Source organism: Protopterus annectens, chromosome 8.part0 (genome assembly GCF_019279795.1).
Source record: "Protopterus annectens isolate FY-2018-M chromosome 8.part0, PAN1.0, whole genome shotgun sequence".
Classification (NCBI taxonomy): Eukaryota; Metazoa; Chordata; order Ceratodontiformes; family Protopteridae; genus Protopterus; species Protopterus annectens.
Genome location: NC_056741.1, coordinates 1,363,782,760 through 1,363,799,249, shown reverse-complemented (window position 1 = coordinate 1,363,799,249; position 16,490 = coordinate 1,363,782,760). Strand labels below are relative to the sequence as shown.

General features: G+C 44.5%; 1 protein-coding gene across 1 annotated transcript in view; it reads left to right on the top strand.

Moving 5' to 3' along the window:
• HYOU1 (hypoxia up-regulated 1) overlaps nt 1-16,490 on the top strand; it is a 1,290,196-nt gene that overhangs the window by 159,805 nt on the left and 1,113,901 nt on the right. Inside the window, exon 4 of the mRNA XM_044079444.1 lies at nt 12,007-12,085. Within this exon, the coding sequence (XP_043935379.1) occupies nt 12,007-12,085 (79 nt within the window). The remainder of the gene's footprint in view (nt 1-12,006; nt 12,086-16,490) is intronic.

Genomic DNA, 16,490 nt, shown 5'->3' with positions numbered 1-16,490 from the left:
AGACAAGGAGGCCTAGTACTAGAAAATCTTATGGTGAAAAATGAAAAAGATTCTGTGCCTGGAACCACTCTCAAGGGATGAGCACGGCATTGCCCAATTTACCTCAGATTTAAAATACTTAACTGAGATGCTTCACAAGGGCTTGTCTTTCTCCTCCAAAATTCACGCCTCAGCCATTTCAGCTCATTATAGCACAGAACCTCCCCTCTTCTCTCATTCACTGCTCAAGCAGTTCCTCAGAGGGGCCAAAAATGTATGACCACCCAGGAGAGCTCCAACTCCAGAATGGGACCTTAACTTTGTATTGGAAAAACTCACTCTTCCTCCTTTCGAGCCAGCTGCTACTGCAGACTTAAAATTCCTTTCTTGGAAAACAGCTTTCCTTTTAGTAATCACTTCAGCTAGAAGGGTATCTGAATTACAGGCCCTCATGGCAGTGGAGCCTTGCATCATCTTTCATTCGGACAGGGTGTCTCTCAGGACCAGTCCCTCCTTCATGCCCAAGGTGGTATCCAGTGTGGCCCTCAATCAGTCCATTCATTTGCCAACCTTCTTTCCTAATCCACAGAACAAAGGGGAATGGATACTGCACTCCTTAGATGTGCACAGACAACTTAGATTTTTCTTGGACAGGACTAAACCTCAAAGGAAATCTGACCAACTGCTGGTGGCAATTGCTGCAGGGGCAGAGGGGAAGGCTATTTCAGAGCAAACCATTTCCAAATGGATAGGCCATTGCATTCATTTCTGCTACAAGCACCATGGAAAACCTATCCCACAGGGGATTAGACCCCACTCAGCCAGGGCTGCATCTACCTTTACAGCCTTTTTCAGAGGCGTCCCTACCAGGGACATCCTAGGAGCTGCTACCTGGAGTTATGTACATACTTTCACCAAGCATTACCATCTGCCAATTTTGTCTAAATCCAGAGCTGGCTTTGCCACTGCAGTCTTGCAGAGCCTTATAGTGGGTCCTAATGCTATCTAAATTCCTCCTCCCGTCCTTAGCTTTGGGAATCTACCCAAATGTGATGACTGCAACAGTGAAACATGAAGAACATAGTACAGTTGTGTACATTTACCATAAATGTAGATGTTCGAGTGTATTCACCGTTGCAGTCCTGGTTACCCTCCCTCCAACCACCTTACTTCTCTTGGCTATACCTCTACTCTCCTTTATTATGCTCAAAAGCTTTTTGGTGTATTTGCTTTTTTGTTCGAGGTCTAACCTTGTATATTTATAGATTTAATTGCTTCCCATTAGGGGGGGCACCTGACATCTGGGGCAAGAAAAACTGATGTAATGGCGTCGGCTGCATGTTTTATAACCCTGATGACCTGACGTCACGGAAGAAGGGACGGCAACTGACACAGGACCCAAGACTTTGATAATCAGACCGACTGAGGGCTACTGCAAGTAGATAACCCAAATGTGATTACTGCAACAAGAACATCTACATTTATGGTAAGCGTACACAACTGCACTTTGAGATGCCACGCCTGGATGCACATTTGTGACCTCGCGGACTCCAAGTCCTCCTTGAACGCCCCTATCGAACCATCCGCTTTGTTTGGTTCTAAAATGGAGACACTGGCCAGGTGCGAACAAGATGGAAAGACCTTGTCTGCTGTTGGCCTACGTTTTTCCAAACCTCAGCCTTCTTTCTCCAGGAACCAGAGGAGCGGAAAGATATGGCACAAAAATCTCAAGGGCCTTTCTGCAGTGCACGTGGTGAGGATTCCCCCAGAGGCAGAGGGGGTTCCAGTGGTGGAAGATGCCCCTTTAGGGGCAGAGGGGGTCCCTGAAACCAGGACTCCAGGGATTCTTTCTCTGGACGACTTTATCAGCGCTCCTGAAGCGCTGCCTGATTTCTTTCCTCTGGAAGCAGTCGGGGCAGGTGTTTCTCTGCACCAAACTGCCTGGCACTCTATTACAAACGATCGGTGGGTGCAGAGAATTTCCAGAAGCTACTACATCCCTCTAATATCTTGCGCAAGATCTTCAAAATGCCTTCCCGATGTTCCACCCAGCCAAAGGGAAGATGCGGCTTCAGAGATAAGAAAGCTGTGTCAAAAACAATTCAGCCAATCAGTCACCCCAGACCAGTGCAGATCCGGTTTCCACTCAAGATTCTTTTTGGTGCCGAAAAAGACCGGGGACTGGAGACCCATTTTTAATTTTAGCCAACTAAAGAAATCAGTGGTTCAAACCAAATTCTGCATGGTCACGACACAATCTATTCTTCCTTTTCTCCGTGAGGGTGTTTCAGATGTTTTAGATAGAGCTCCGGGATGCGTATTACCACATCAAAATGGACAAATGCTCCAGGAGTCTCCTTCGCTTCCAGCTGGGAGCCAATCATTACCAATTCAGAGCCCTGCCATTCGGTCTCTCAACAGCCCCCAGTCTGTTCACGAAATGCCTAGCAGTGGTAACAGCTCATCTGAGACTTCATTGATTCCAGGCGTCTTCATATTTAGATGATTAGCTCCCCTCCACCCCCCACCAAGCGCCTACTGGTCATGGCCCACCGCTGCACACTCACACTGGCAGAGTTTCTAGGCATCACAGTCTACTGGGGAAAATCCAATCTTCATCCTACCCAGCAATTGGAATTTGTAGGAGCAGTATTCAATGCTCACGCCAGGTCTCACTCCCACATCACAGGCTTCAGAGGTTACGATTACAAGTGTAAGTGATACTCTGTCAAAGGAAGGTGTCAGCAAGGGAAGTTCTACAAGCTCTGGGGTCTATTGCAGCAGCCATCCCGATTGTTCCTCTGGCAAGATTGCATATGAGACTGTTACAATGGCTTATTTTGTCCCAGTGGGTGTCCAGTCTTCATCCTGTAAACTCCCAGATCCTAATCACCAATTCCTGCAAGCAAGATCTTTTTTGGTGGATGAGGGCAGATGAAAGTCTTTGATGTTGCTCCCTTCCAGACTCCTCAACCCAACGCCATGGTCACCACAGACGCTTCCCTGATAGGGTGGGGGGCCCATTTTCAGGGAAAGACAGTCCAAGGCATGTGGTCCAGCTTTGAGGTCAGCTTGCATATCAATGTTCTGGAGTTGAGAGCGGTGCTGTTGGTGTTGCAGGCACTTCATCCGCTCCTTCCATCGGGAACGATTGCAGTCCAGTCAGACAATATGTCTGTAGTGTGGTGCATAAACAAGGAGGGACCAAATCCTACCCCCTGTGTCAAGAGGCCATGAGAATTTGGCATTGGGCAATAGCTTCCAACTGCTTTCTTATAGCAGCGCATATCCCGAGGGGGGGGGCTCCACCATGATTGCGACAGACTGAGCAGATGCATCCTCCTTCCACAGGAGTGGTCTCTCAACCTAAACATGATGACAGAGATTTTCAGCCGTTGGGGCCAGCCTTGCCGCAGTCTTTTTACTTCCCCTTCAAACAACAAATGCAGCAGCTTCTTTGCCCCCCCCCCCCCAGACGGGGAGTTGCCGATAAACGCCTTGACTCACGATTGGCCAGCGGGTCTCCTCTATGCTTATCCTCCAATACCTTTGATACCCCCTATTTTTAAAGAATGCAATTCGGTTGAGATGCAAAGTGATCCTCATTGCCCCTTTTTGGCCTCTGCAAGTATGGATGTTCTTCGTGTTTCACTGTTGCAGTCATCACATTTGGGTTATCTGCTTGCAGTAGCCCTCAAGTCGTCCTGATTATCAAAGTCTTGGGTCCTCCATCGGTTGCTGTCTCATCTTCCATGACGTCAGGTAGTCAGGGGTATAAAGCATGCAGCCGACACCATTACATCAGTCTTTCTTGCCATGCAGTGCGCGAAGCAGAAGCAGTTCACAAGTGCTGGTCGGCCAACCCCTGAAATTTTCATTTTCGAGTTTCAGAACCGATGTCTTCAACTAAAGCTAAGTATCCCGTTGGGGAAACTTTTTCTTGCTCTTTGCCGATGGCAGTAAAAGTTAATAATTTAATAATTGCATTTCTTGTGGAAAGCAAATATCCCAAAGATTTTCATTTGTACTGTATTCCTTTCCTAGGCCCTGACCACGACGTACCTAGTCGGTTTTGTGCCTTATTTAACCAATGAACTATCCGTCGTCTGTATATTTACGCTTCTAAATATTTTGGTTCTCGGTTCAATTATCCAGATATGTCTTTGGTAAGCTATCCGACTACCGACATTCCAAAAAAATGTAAAGATAAAGACACAGACAGGCCACCTAGGTCCAAAGCTGCCGACGACACTTCTTCTAAGACAGTCGCCAGTTCGCCGGTACTCAGTGAGGTGCTTTCGCAGCCCCTGATGCCCTCAACTTCAGATTCGCAGGCCTCTACTGAGACTCATTCAGAGTCTGGTATGCCGCGAGATGCTTCAACTGTGGAACCTGCGGATGTCTCTACCCTGAATGGGTCCGGAGCCACTGTGCAGGCACTGGCTTCTGAGGGGGTGTATTCAGGCCTACTGACTTGCATATTAAACCGATGCCACCTTCTTCTTTAAGGCCTAAAACCTGAACCATGCCTAGAAAACCGACGCCCAGACTGCATGGTCAGGCCTCTATGCCTAAAAAACAAATAAGAATGGCTGAAGACCTTATTACTTTAATCAGGGGAAGCCAACCCTACCCTTCTAAGTGAACTAGGACTGAATTTGCTTATGACTCTTCTGACCAGGATTCTGAAATTTCTGTTTCTTCTGATGACCAGGATTTACCCTTATCTACCTATGAGGATTCTGATGCAGAGGACTCTATTCCCTCTGCTTCCCCTCCAGAGGATTTCTCTTTTGGTGAAACCTTGCATACTCTTAGGGAGCATTTCTGCTGGGAAAGCCAGGATTACTCTGATTCTAAAAAGAGGCTTAGGGATTCCTTACTCCTGCCTCAACACAGACCTTTAGCTAGCCCTCCTGTTCTAGACATTGTTGATGATGACTTTTCGGAATCTAGTTTGGTCCCTGATTCTTTACCTCCTGTTTCCCAGAAAACCTGATAGATATTACAGGGTTCCTGACTCTCACAAGTTCCTTTTTAAAAATCCTACTTTGGATCCTGATACCATTTCACAGGGACCCAAGGGCATTAAGGCTACTACCGCCAAAAATCCTACCCCTTCTGATAGAGACTCCAGGGCGCTGGATAGATGGGGTAAGAAGGTATACACTTCTGCAACCATGGCCATTAGGGCCTTAAACTGCCAGTTTCACATGTTAAAGTATCGGCAACATATTATGGGATTGCTTAAACAGAAAATGATGTTGATTCCTGACTGTGCTGAAAATAAAGATTTACAGGATTTAATGCATTCTGCTGAACAGGTTGGAAAACATACTTTGCAATGTGGTTTTGATTCATTAGAAGCATCTTACAGGGCTGCTGTCACTGGGTCTGTACTTAGAAGGCATACTTGACTTAAGGAGCAATCTTTGCCAGATCATGTTAAAGCTAAATTGTTGGATGCTCCCTTAAATCAGAGCAGCCTTTTTGGCAACAAAGCAGAAGACGTTCTTAAAAAAAAATGGAGGAAAAAGCTAAATCAATGCAAACTTTTAAGGATTTCCTGCAAGTACAGCCTCCAAGATTTAGTAGGCATTGGCCCTCTAGGAATTGGGCCTTTCCTGCCTCTTCCAGGCCTTCTCAGTCCAAACCCAGAACAAGCAGAACCCCCAGGTTTCAGTCCCAGGGTATGCACAGGACTAAGCAGTGGGGGGCTTCTGCTACCAAATCAGGGAGTACCAAGACTCCCTCCTATGGTAAGCTGTCTCAATGACTTAACCTTAAAACTTCCAAGTACTTCTTAGCTGTCTTCTCCTTTAGGGGGAAAGATCGCTCTGCAGGCAAAAAACTGGGAACTCATTAAACAGGACTAATGGGTTTTAAATATAGTTTCCCAAGGATGCATATTTCACTTCCACACGTTACCAACCCCAAGTGGGTGGGCAGAGGCTCAAAAGCTAGTACTCTCTCTCTCAAGCATAAAGACTATTCAAACTGTACCAGAAGAGGAAAAGGGACAAGGTTTCTACTCAAGACTTTTCCTGGTACCCAGAAAAGACAATTCATGGTGTCCTGTCCAGGACCTGTCCATCTTAAACACTTTTTTGGTGATTCCAAAATTCAAGATGCTAACTCTTCACCAGTTTCTTCCTATGCTAGGCAAAGATGCCTGGTTGGCAACACTGGATCTAAAGGAAGACTACCTGCACATCCCAATCATGGAAACTTGCAGAAGGTACCTATGCTTCAAAGCAGGCTACATGCACCATCAGTTCTCTCCACTGCCCTTTGGCTTATCTACTGCGCCCAGGGCATTCACAAAGTGCCTTGCTCCAGTCATTGCATTTTGCAGGCAAAGAAAAATTCAAATATATCCATATCTGGATGATTGTCTAGTTCAGGCAAAAAGCCAGGACGTACTTTTGAATCATCTGGCATTTGTACAAAAGGTGCTCACTTGTCTGGGGAACACCATAAACGAAAAGAAATGTCATCTGGTACCCTGTCAATAAATTATATTCCTGGGAGCAAACTTGAACATAACTTCCCAGATGGCTTTCCTCACGCCAGAGAAACAAATTCATTAGACAACTTATTTCAAACTAATGGTAACAAAGACCATGCTATCTGCAAGGCAAATACTGCAAGCCTTGGGTTCATGGCCTCCTGCATTCTACTAATTCCATATGCAAGACTGAATATGAGGAAACTAAAATGGTGTCTAAAAAAACCTATGGTGTCAACATTCCCAGGATCTAGAAGCTATGTTTCCTATCATACCTTGCCTATGGTTAGAATTCCTTTGGTGGGCAGAGGCCTGCCACCTAAACAAGGGACTACTATTCACGCTACTCCCTGCCGCCCAAACCCTAACAGACGCATCAGACTATGCATGGGGAGCTCACCTGGCAGGGAAGTGCATTCAGGGCAAATGGAGCTCAAGTCAAATGCACCTGCATATCAATCAAAAAGAAATGTTAGCTGTACAGAACACGCTGACAGCCTTCAAGGATCACATTCTTCCAAGTCTTGCGTATCCATTCCTACCCCCTCTGCAGACTAGTTCAAGGCTGTGTTCCACAGAGCCATGGCTAGTCTGTAGAGGGGGTAGGAATGGGTACCCCCCTGCTTGTTTATGTACCACATTCTTCGAGGACAATTAATGGTAAAGACAGACAACACCACTGTTATGTGGTACATAAACAAGCAGGGGGTACCCATTCCTACCCCTTCTGCAGACTAACCATAGCTCTGTGGAACACAGCCTTGAGCTACCAAGTGCATCCACAAGCTCAGTTCCTGCCAGGAAGACTAAATACACTGGCAGATGAACTAAGCAGAAATCTCATGGACCCACACGAGTGGAAACTGAAACCAAAGACTTTCAATATGTTGATACACAAATGGGGAGCCGAGATATAGACCTGTTTGCCTCTCCCAGAACTACCAATTGGACAAATTCTGCACAAGGACTCCCCACAAACTAGCTTGGAAAGTGGATGCTCTGTCCTTCAGGTGGAAAAATCTGTCAGTGTATGCCTTTCCCCCTCTGCCTCTCCTCTCCAAAGTACTACTAAAGATCAAACAGGACAAACCAAGGACGATACTGATTGCACCAGACTGACTTCACCAACACTGGTGTACCCCCTCTTGCACAGCGTGTCACTGCTGGCTCCATGGCACCTGCCTCAGACCCCTACCCTGCTGTCTCAACAGGACAGCCAGATTCTGCACCCTCAGCTTCAAACCCTGAACCTGGCAGCCTGGCTAATTATCTAATTTCTCCGTTACCATCCCTCAGTAAACAAGTGTTAGATGTCATTTTGGAGGTAAGGAGGCCTAGTACTAGAAAATCTTATGCTGAAAAATGGAAAGGATTCTGTGCCTGGAACCAAGCTCAAGAGATGGCCACAGCAGGACCCAACTTACCTCAGATTCTTCAATACTTAACTGAAATGCTTCACAAGTGCCTTTATTTTTCCTCCATCAAAATTCACGACTCAGCCATTTCAGCTCATTACAACACAGAACCCACCCCTCTTTTTCCATCCACTGCTCAAGCAGTTCCTCAGTGGGGCAAAATAACCTAAGACCACCTCGGATAGCCCCAACTCCAGCTAGGGACCTTAACTTTGTATTGGGAAAAGCTCACTCTTCCTCCTTTTGAGCCGACTGCAAGTGCAGAGTTGAAATTCCTTTCTTGGAAAACAGCCTTCCTTTTAGCAAGCACTTCAGCAAGAAGGGTATCTGAATTACAGGCCCTTATAGCAGTGGAGCCTTTCATCACCTTTCATGTGGACAGTGTGTCCCTTAGGACCAATCCCTCCTTCATGCCCAAGGTGGCTTCCAGTGTGGCTCTTAATCAGTCCATTAATTTGCCAACCTTCTTTCCTAATCCACAGAACAAAGGGGAACGCATACTGCACTCCTTAGATGTGCACAGACAACTGAGATTTTACTTGGACAGGACTAAACCTCAAAGGAATTCTGAACAACTGCTGGTGGCATTTGCTGCAGGGGCAGAGGGGAAAGCCATTTCAAAGCAAACCATTTCTAAATGGATAGGCCATTGCATTCATTTCTGCTATAAGCACCATGGAAAACCTATCCCACAGGAGATTAGACCCCATTCAACCAGGGCTGCATCTACTTCCACAGCCTTTCTCAGAAGTGTCGCTACCATGGACAATCCTAGAAGCTGTTACCTGGAGTTCTGTACATACTTTCACCAAGCATTACCATTTGCCTATTTTCTCTAAATCCAGAGCTAGCTTTGCCACTGCAGTCTTGCAGGGCCTTATAGCTGGTCCTAAGGCTATCTAATTTCCTCCTCCCATCCTTGGCTTTGGGAATTTACCCAAATGTGATGACTGCAACAGTGAAACACAAAGAACATAGTACAGTTGTGTACACTTATCATAAATGTAGATGTTCGAGTGTATTCACTGTTGCAATCATGGTTACCCTCCCTCCAGCCCTCCTGACTTGTTTTGGCTATACCTCTACTCTCCTTTTCTATGCTTAAAAGTTTTTTAGTGCATTTGCTTTTGTGTTGGAGGTATACCATTGTATGTATGTGTGTATGTGTGTGTGTGTGTGTATATATATATATATATATATATATATTTGTTTCCCTTTATGGGGGGCACCTGACATCTGGGGCAAGAAAAACTGATGTAATGGCGTTGGCTGCATTCTTTATACCCCTGACTACCTGACATCAAGGAAGATGAAACCGAAACTGACGCAGGACCCAAGATTTTGATAATCAGGCCAACTGAGGGCTACTGCAAGCAGATTACCCAAATGGGATCATTGCAACAGTGAATACACTCGAACATCTACATTTATAGTAAGTGTACACAACTGTACTTTCTCCGGCCTCACCTGTTACAACCTCCATGGATCCTGGACACTCGTCAGGACCTAATCTCTCACCCCCAAGGGTTGACTCCCCACATCTGTCCACTCTCAGTCTGACAGCTTGGTTTCTCCACTTCCGTTAGTCGCCAGGAAACTCTACAGAGATAGTGGAAAAAGTTCACTATCTGATCTAATAATTAGATGCTAGATCTTTTTCAGCTCCTGCAGCTGTTGTACTTCAATACCTTTCTGAGTTGTTTGACAATGGGGCATCAGCTTCCAGTATTTGAGTCCACTTAACAGCTATCTCCAGTTTTCATAACGGTTTAGATGGCGTTACTCTCATCTCCACCCGCCTTTGCAAGACCTTTCTCAAAGGAGTTTTCCATAGTAGACTCCCAATCAGGCAGCCTGTAGAGATATGAAATCTCTCTTTGGTATTAGTCAGTCTCTCTCTCTACCCCCTTTTGAGACTGCTTCGACATGTGACCTTAAATTCCTTTCATAGAAATCTCTGTTTTTAGTAGTTGTCACATCAGCTAGACAGATATCGGAATTACAAGCCTTTTGCATCAAAAGTCCGTATCTAATCTTCTATAAAGACAGACTATCTCTTCGTACTAATCCATCTTTTCTCCCCAAAGTGGTGTCTGACTTCTCTGTTAACCAGTCCATTGAGCTACCTATATTTTTTCCAAATTATTCCATTAAGGGAAAATACTGTCTACATCTATTGGACGTACCTAGACAACTACATTTCTACTTGGATAGGACTAAATCTTTCTGCAAGTTGGATCAACTTTTCATCTCCTTTTCTGGCCCAAAAATGGGATGTGCAGTATCAAAAGTCACTTTATCAAAATGGCTCAGAGATTGTATTACTTTTTCTTACTCACTGGCGAATTAATCTAAACGTGTTCATATCAAAGCTCATTCAACGAGAGCCATTGCAACCTCTGTTGCTTTTCATTCCAGGACTTCTGTGGACGACATTTGCACAGCAGCCATTTGGGCTAAACCCCATACTTTCATCAAACATTACAAATTGGATTTGGTGTCCAGGGGAAGAGCGGCCTTCGGCTCAGTGGTTCTCAGAAATGTTCTTTCATAAGGGCCACCCAGGTTTTCAAGTAGCTTGGGATTCTGTCCCATCACTGATGAATGGAAAGAAGATTAACAACATCAGATAAAGAAGTTGTATCTTAGCATAATGTTCCATTTGTGTTTATCTTCTTCCAGTCATCACACCCTCCCTCCATCCCCCACCAAAGGCTCCTCTCCTGGTGCATCTTCTGGGTCCTTGTGGTGTGTCAGGGTTTCTGCACAGAAATGGCCTCTGCTTTTCATCTATATGTTGCATGCAAACTCGATCTGAGGTAACTGTGAGAAAGGCATTGTTGGGGTAGCAGCTTAGCTTGAGAGTTTTTGGTGTACGCAAGCTTGGTATTAGGCCGGATCGGTTATGAGGGCTCTGAACCGAACCCATCAGTGATGACTGGAATAAGATAAACAACACAGATGAAACATTATGGTAAGCCATAACTTCGTTTTATATATTGCTATTTGAAAAGGCACATTAGCATTTGATGATAATAATGGCAATAGGTAATTGAAACACTTATTCAGAAATATTTTCACAGTGCATATCTGTTTCAAGCAGTTGAATTAGAATAGCTGCATAAAAAGTGTCCTTGCATGTTGTTTTTCTCCAGATGGAATAGTCCTTGGTTACAAAAATGATGAAACTTGTTTCTTGAAACTTATAGTATCATTAAAGAAGGTCCACTGCCCTTTATCTCTCTGAAGCAGACATATCAACTGCACATTAGAAAAGTAAAGTACAGTCGTCACAAATAATTTGGGCTGAGACTTTAAAGGTTATAAAAATTCCAGTGACTTTACAATAATCATGCTAGAAGCCATACAATATGATCTAAAAAAAAAAAAAAAACGCATTAACTTGTGGTATAGGACATGCTGTTCTGAGTATGCAAATCTGCTATAAAATTATATTTTTGTAAAGTAACATTTCTTTTAAGTAGTGATGGGACTTGAACCATGGCAACCACAGTTTCACTACAATAGTTAGTAGAGAGCATTCTGTTCAAAGTGGTATGCATATACACAGAGTTCATATGAAACGCCTTTTTTCCCATTATTTTTGAAATATTTTAGAGAATTAACTATTGGAAGTAATTTAAAGTAAATTAGTAGTACCTACCTATGGACCTATAAAATAACTTTCTTGGGTGGTGTAAGCCAGGGAACCTTGTTGGCTAGGCTTATTTAGGCCCTTGGGCCAATAGCCCAGTACCTACCTATGACCCTATAAAATAACTTTCTTGAGTGGTGTAAGCCAGGGAACCTTGTTGGCTAGGCTTATTTAGGCCCTTGGGCCAATAGCCTAGTACCTATCTACCTATGAACCTAAATAAAAGAACTGTATGCAGGAGATGACTGGTTCATTTTATATGTCTGTCTTTTTTTTCCAGGTAAGATCATTTTCATGTAATGTGTGTTATGGGGTACATTGTCCAGCTGTTAGAATTTGTTTTCCTATAGCTGTGGAAGCAGATAGATTTTGGAGGGAGATGGGGTAATGAACTTTGACAGCAAACGCAGTTGCAGTGTTATTCTGACATCTTTTATTCTTGCATTCAGAGAGTCTCGAAGGAAAACACCTGTGGCAGTGGCGCTAAAAGAAAATGAACGCCTGTTTGGAGAGAGTGCAGTTGCCATGGTGAGGAGCTAACCTATAGCATGAATTTTTAAATGAAAATTTCTCGTCTAGAATTGCTGAGGCTGTCTCTCTCTAATACTTTTCTGAAATGAAGTTTAAATGTATTCACAATCTGTTCCCCAAACTCACCAGGTATGCTCTTCTGTATCCTGCTGTTTTAGTAAGAAGATGTACAGACTTTCCTAGGAAAAATGGGAGAGAACCTTTGCAGTATGAGACATTGCCCCCTATAGCATATGTAAATTTTTGTATAATAGACTGACGTTTGAAGGCTTTCTTCATTGTTTAATTCTTATGGCTTGTCGCACGTGTATCCTTACTCAGCATAATTCTGAAAAGTATTTAACTTCTGCACTTGGGCTTAAAGTTTTCTTACAGTGCTCATAATGTTATGAGCTGGATTAGAAAGGCACACCTTCCCCTTCTGCTCCCCTAGCTTTTTTTGCCAGTGGAGTGATATGGGGATTTGATCCTAGTATACATTGTTGAAAAGGTGTACATTCTGTCCCAAATTTTAAGTATTGTTGCAGTCCAAGATTTCACAGATATACCAAGGGCAGTCTTATAACCACATGTGCATTGCCAGTACCCTCCCTCATGCCGTACCGCCTGTAAATTACCAGGTCACAAGCCAAGACTGCAGCCGCGTTTGTATTACGCTGTAGAAAACTCAAACTGTCGACAGCATAATAATCAACACAAAAATGTCAAAACCCTCGAACATCGAAAAAACACCCAAACACAACACAAATTGCTCTATGCAGGGGGCCAAGCCCCCCTGCACCCCCCTCACCCCCCGCTACTTAAATATACCAACTCCGAGATCGCACTACATTGCAGTAAACAGAAATCTCCCCTTAGGGAGGTTTCCATTTACATGCGTGATGACTTTCGCTTTCGACATTTTGGTGCTGATAATATCAGCTTCGATATTGTCTGCCTTCGACAGGGTGAGGTAAACCCCTGCAGCCCAACTGTGTATAACCTGGGAGAGATGCAGTGTGAAACCTTGATGGTGCTTTCAGTCCAGCCACCCGCAGAAGGTTTTGATGTCAAGGCCTTGAAGAATATGATAACCGTGAAGGGTGACAAGTGCAGGAACTAGCAGGACAGTCACTTATGTGAATGATTTTTTGCCTATTCCCATCTATTTGGATGTGACAGTGAATGTAGGGGCCAGACCTTGGCCAACACTTTTTGTTACAGGTTTGGCCAGTGAGGTGGCCTCTGCTTCTGCTACGTTTTCCACTGTCAAGTCTTGACTAGCAAGTGTTTAAGTTTCGGCTTGTCTGATAGAGAAGCAGGAGCGGTGCACCCTTAGCAACTGCCATGAACGGTGTGCCAGGGTTGTCTTTCCTTGGCTCAGTATTTCCTTGACCAGCTGAATAGGACCAAACCCTTGAGTAAGAATATGTTCAAAATTCCCTGTATCAACTAAGTCTCTGTAGCAAGAATAGAAGAGATACTGCTGGGGCCACATAACCCTGTTGTGGTGGCAGAGGTATCCCTAACATAAGATGTGTACACTCTGACATGTGGTTTGATTGTGGAAGCACACCCTTAGGGAATATGGTTTGATGGCTTTACAAAATTCTTGGGCATCTCATATCTTAGTTACCTCCAGCACATACCTCCTTAGATGTTAGGACCACGTCACCCAATATTCAGTGCCTGCCTGCCATTCCATATCAGGTGAACAGATGATTTGATATTGCCAACCTTCATTCATCCTTGACCTTTGGGTACTTTGTTCCCATCCTAAGAACTGGCTCGGCCGTTGTGCAGCTCGCGCCAGCCAAAAACTCAAGCTAAGACTGTACCCACAATACCCTTTTCTGTATTACTTCAGATCTCGTTTGCCACTCTTGTTGCAAGATGTGTCAGCCATTCCTCTCTCAGCTAAAGTAATATTTCTTTATTTCTGAAAGTTTTTCTTATCTCCTTTCTGTTTCTTTTTCTATTATATTAGTCTCTACCCATTTTTCTGGTTGAGTGAGTGCATTTTTGCTGTACCTTACGGTATTCTCTCTACCATCGTTCATATCTCCCTCCTTTCCTTCTCTACCTCGTCAGGTAGCTCTGTTTCCCTGTCTTACCATAGTTGGTATTTTTCTTTCTCTTTACCAATCCTTGGTACTTCTTTCTACCATAGTTGGTAGTTTTTCCATCCTGTCATTTTTTGTGTGTGAGAGTTTGTGAAATGTTTTCGATAGTTGACTCCTGTCCTTCCATTCGTCAACATGGCTGATGAACCAAAAAGCACTACAGGGTTTAAACAATGCCAGGATGGAAGATGCCCAATTCAGGTGGGCACTCTTCTGTGTTTGTCTGGGTGCAGCTCATTTGGACCAAGAATGTTCTGTTTGCCAGGCCTTTAGTAACAGGGCCTTGGTTGAGTGTAAAACTAAATATTGAAAGGCTTACTTAAGTCTTCTTGCGAAGAAGCCTTGTCCAAGACTGCTCCATCTCCATCTAAATCTGACCATGGTATGTAGAAAAGTCACTCTGTGCCGACTTCTCCTTTAACACCGGTGGCAAAAAAGCATAAGCCTTCCGTCCCCTCCACATCTACGGAACCAGAAGCCAAGGTTCTGAGACTGTCAGAACAGACAACCTCCTCAGCACCAGTTACTACTACGGCACCACTAATCTTGGCACTGGTTTCATTGGCACAGACTGCTTCTGTTTCCCGGTTGGTACAGACCTCACCTACTGCACTGCAGCAGACATTACCCAACCCCTCGGTGCCTAAATCAGAAATTATGTACTTACCCAGGACAAGATATTCACCTTCTATTGATCCCTTCATGGTACAGCCTTCCAGTCCTTTTTTTGGAAAGGCCAGAATCCCCCCCCCCCCTCTGGATTATCTGTCTGTTCCTCCAGGAATCTTACTGAAGTGGACATTGTGAGGTTGATAGATCAGCTCATAGTGGCCAGGGGTCTTTCTGTTTCCTCCAGACCCCTCTCCCTTCTGGAATTGGGCCTTTTTTCCCCCAGAACTCCCAACAAATCTTCCTCCTCTAACCTGCTGAGATGGGTTAGAGCTTTCTATTTTGATCCCTCCGGTCCCAGCTGTTCTGGTGCAGACAGCCCGTCCCCCTTCGGTGCTAGGATCTGCCCTGACTTCAGTCCTTTCGTGGAGAATAGTGTGTCTGTTTGTGTCTGTGTGTGTGTACGCGTGATACCTTTAAGAAGCGTTTCAAGGACAGCACTTGCATATAAATAGCAAGCAAGTGCTAGCATCAGTGCCATTTTGAAAGTGCACCCAAAGTGCAAGCATGTATGAGTGTGGTAACTAATTAGTTTATAAGTTTGTCTAAGTTAAAGTATTTAAGACTCTATCCTGATGTGTTTGTGCATAATAAAACTGTTTGAACAGGTCCCCTGCCATAAACAAACTCTACAACAGAAGAAAGAAACTGTTGCAAAAAAAAAAGAGTAAAATCCCATGATTGGAGAAACTCCCTGGTCAGCTTCAGTAAGAAGCTGAGATCCCTTATAAAATCCTCCAAAGCTAGTTATGAAAACAAAATCGCCACTGACTCTAAAGACAACCACAAAGCATTCTATGGCTATGTCAAGAATCTCAATGGCAACACTCAGATCTGCTCTGAGTTACAGCACAGTGGCACTAAATATACAGAACCAACAGATATTGCCAACATCCTGGCAGATAGGTTCAGTGCTAACTTTACCTCCTCTGTCATCCCCTAAAGGGCCCATCTCTATACCAGAAGAATGCAAAGTTCCTGTAATCACGGCTGCACAGGTAAAAAAAACACTATCCAAAGCCAAGAACACAGCATCCATGGGACCTGATGACATCCCAGGCTGTGTTCTACATGAACTACAGAACGAACTAGCACCCCACCTAAGTACCATGTTCAATCATAGCCTCACCTCAGGCTATGTGCCCACTGAATGGCGCACAGCAACAGTTATCCCACTCCACAAAGGGGGAGCCACCACAGACCCCGGAAACTACCGCCCCATCAGCCTAACGAGCCTGGTCTGCAAGGCTATGGAGCGTATCATCATGGAACTTATAAACAATGACATTGGTAATCTCCAAACTCAGGACCCCACCCAGTTCGGGTTTGTAAAAGGCAGATCATGTCTCCTAAACCTGATAGACTTCTTTGAAGCAGTCACCAAAGCCGTAGATGAGGGTAAGGTGGTTCACACAGGCTGTCTAGATCTCGCCAAGGCTTTTGACACCATCCCCCACTCTGGAATTATAGATAAACTCACTAAACTAGGTTTAAATCCCTATGTCACAAGATGGGTTGCCAACTGGCTCACTGACAGAACCCACACTGTGAAAGTAGCAGACTCCAAATCCAGCTTCAGACCAGTGACAAGTGGAGTACCACACGGTTCAGTCCTGGGTCCTCTCCTGTTT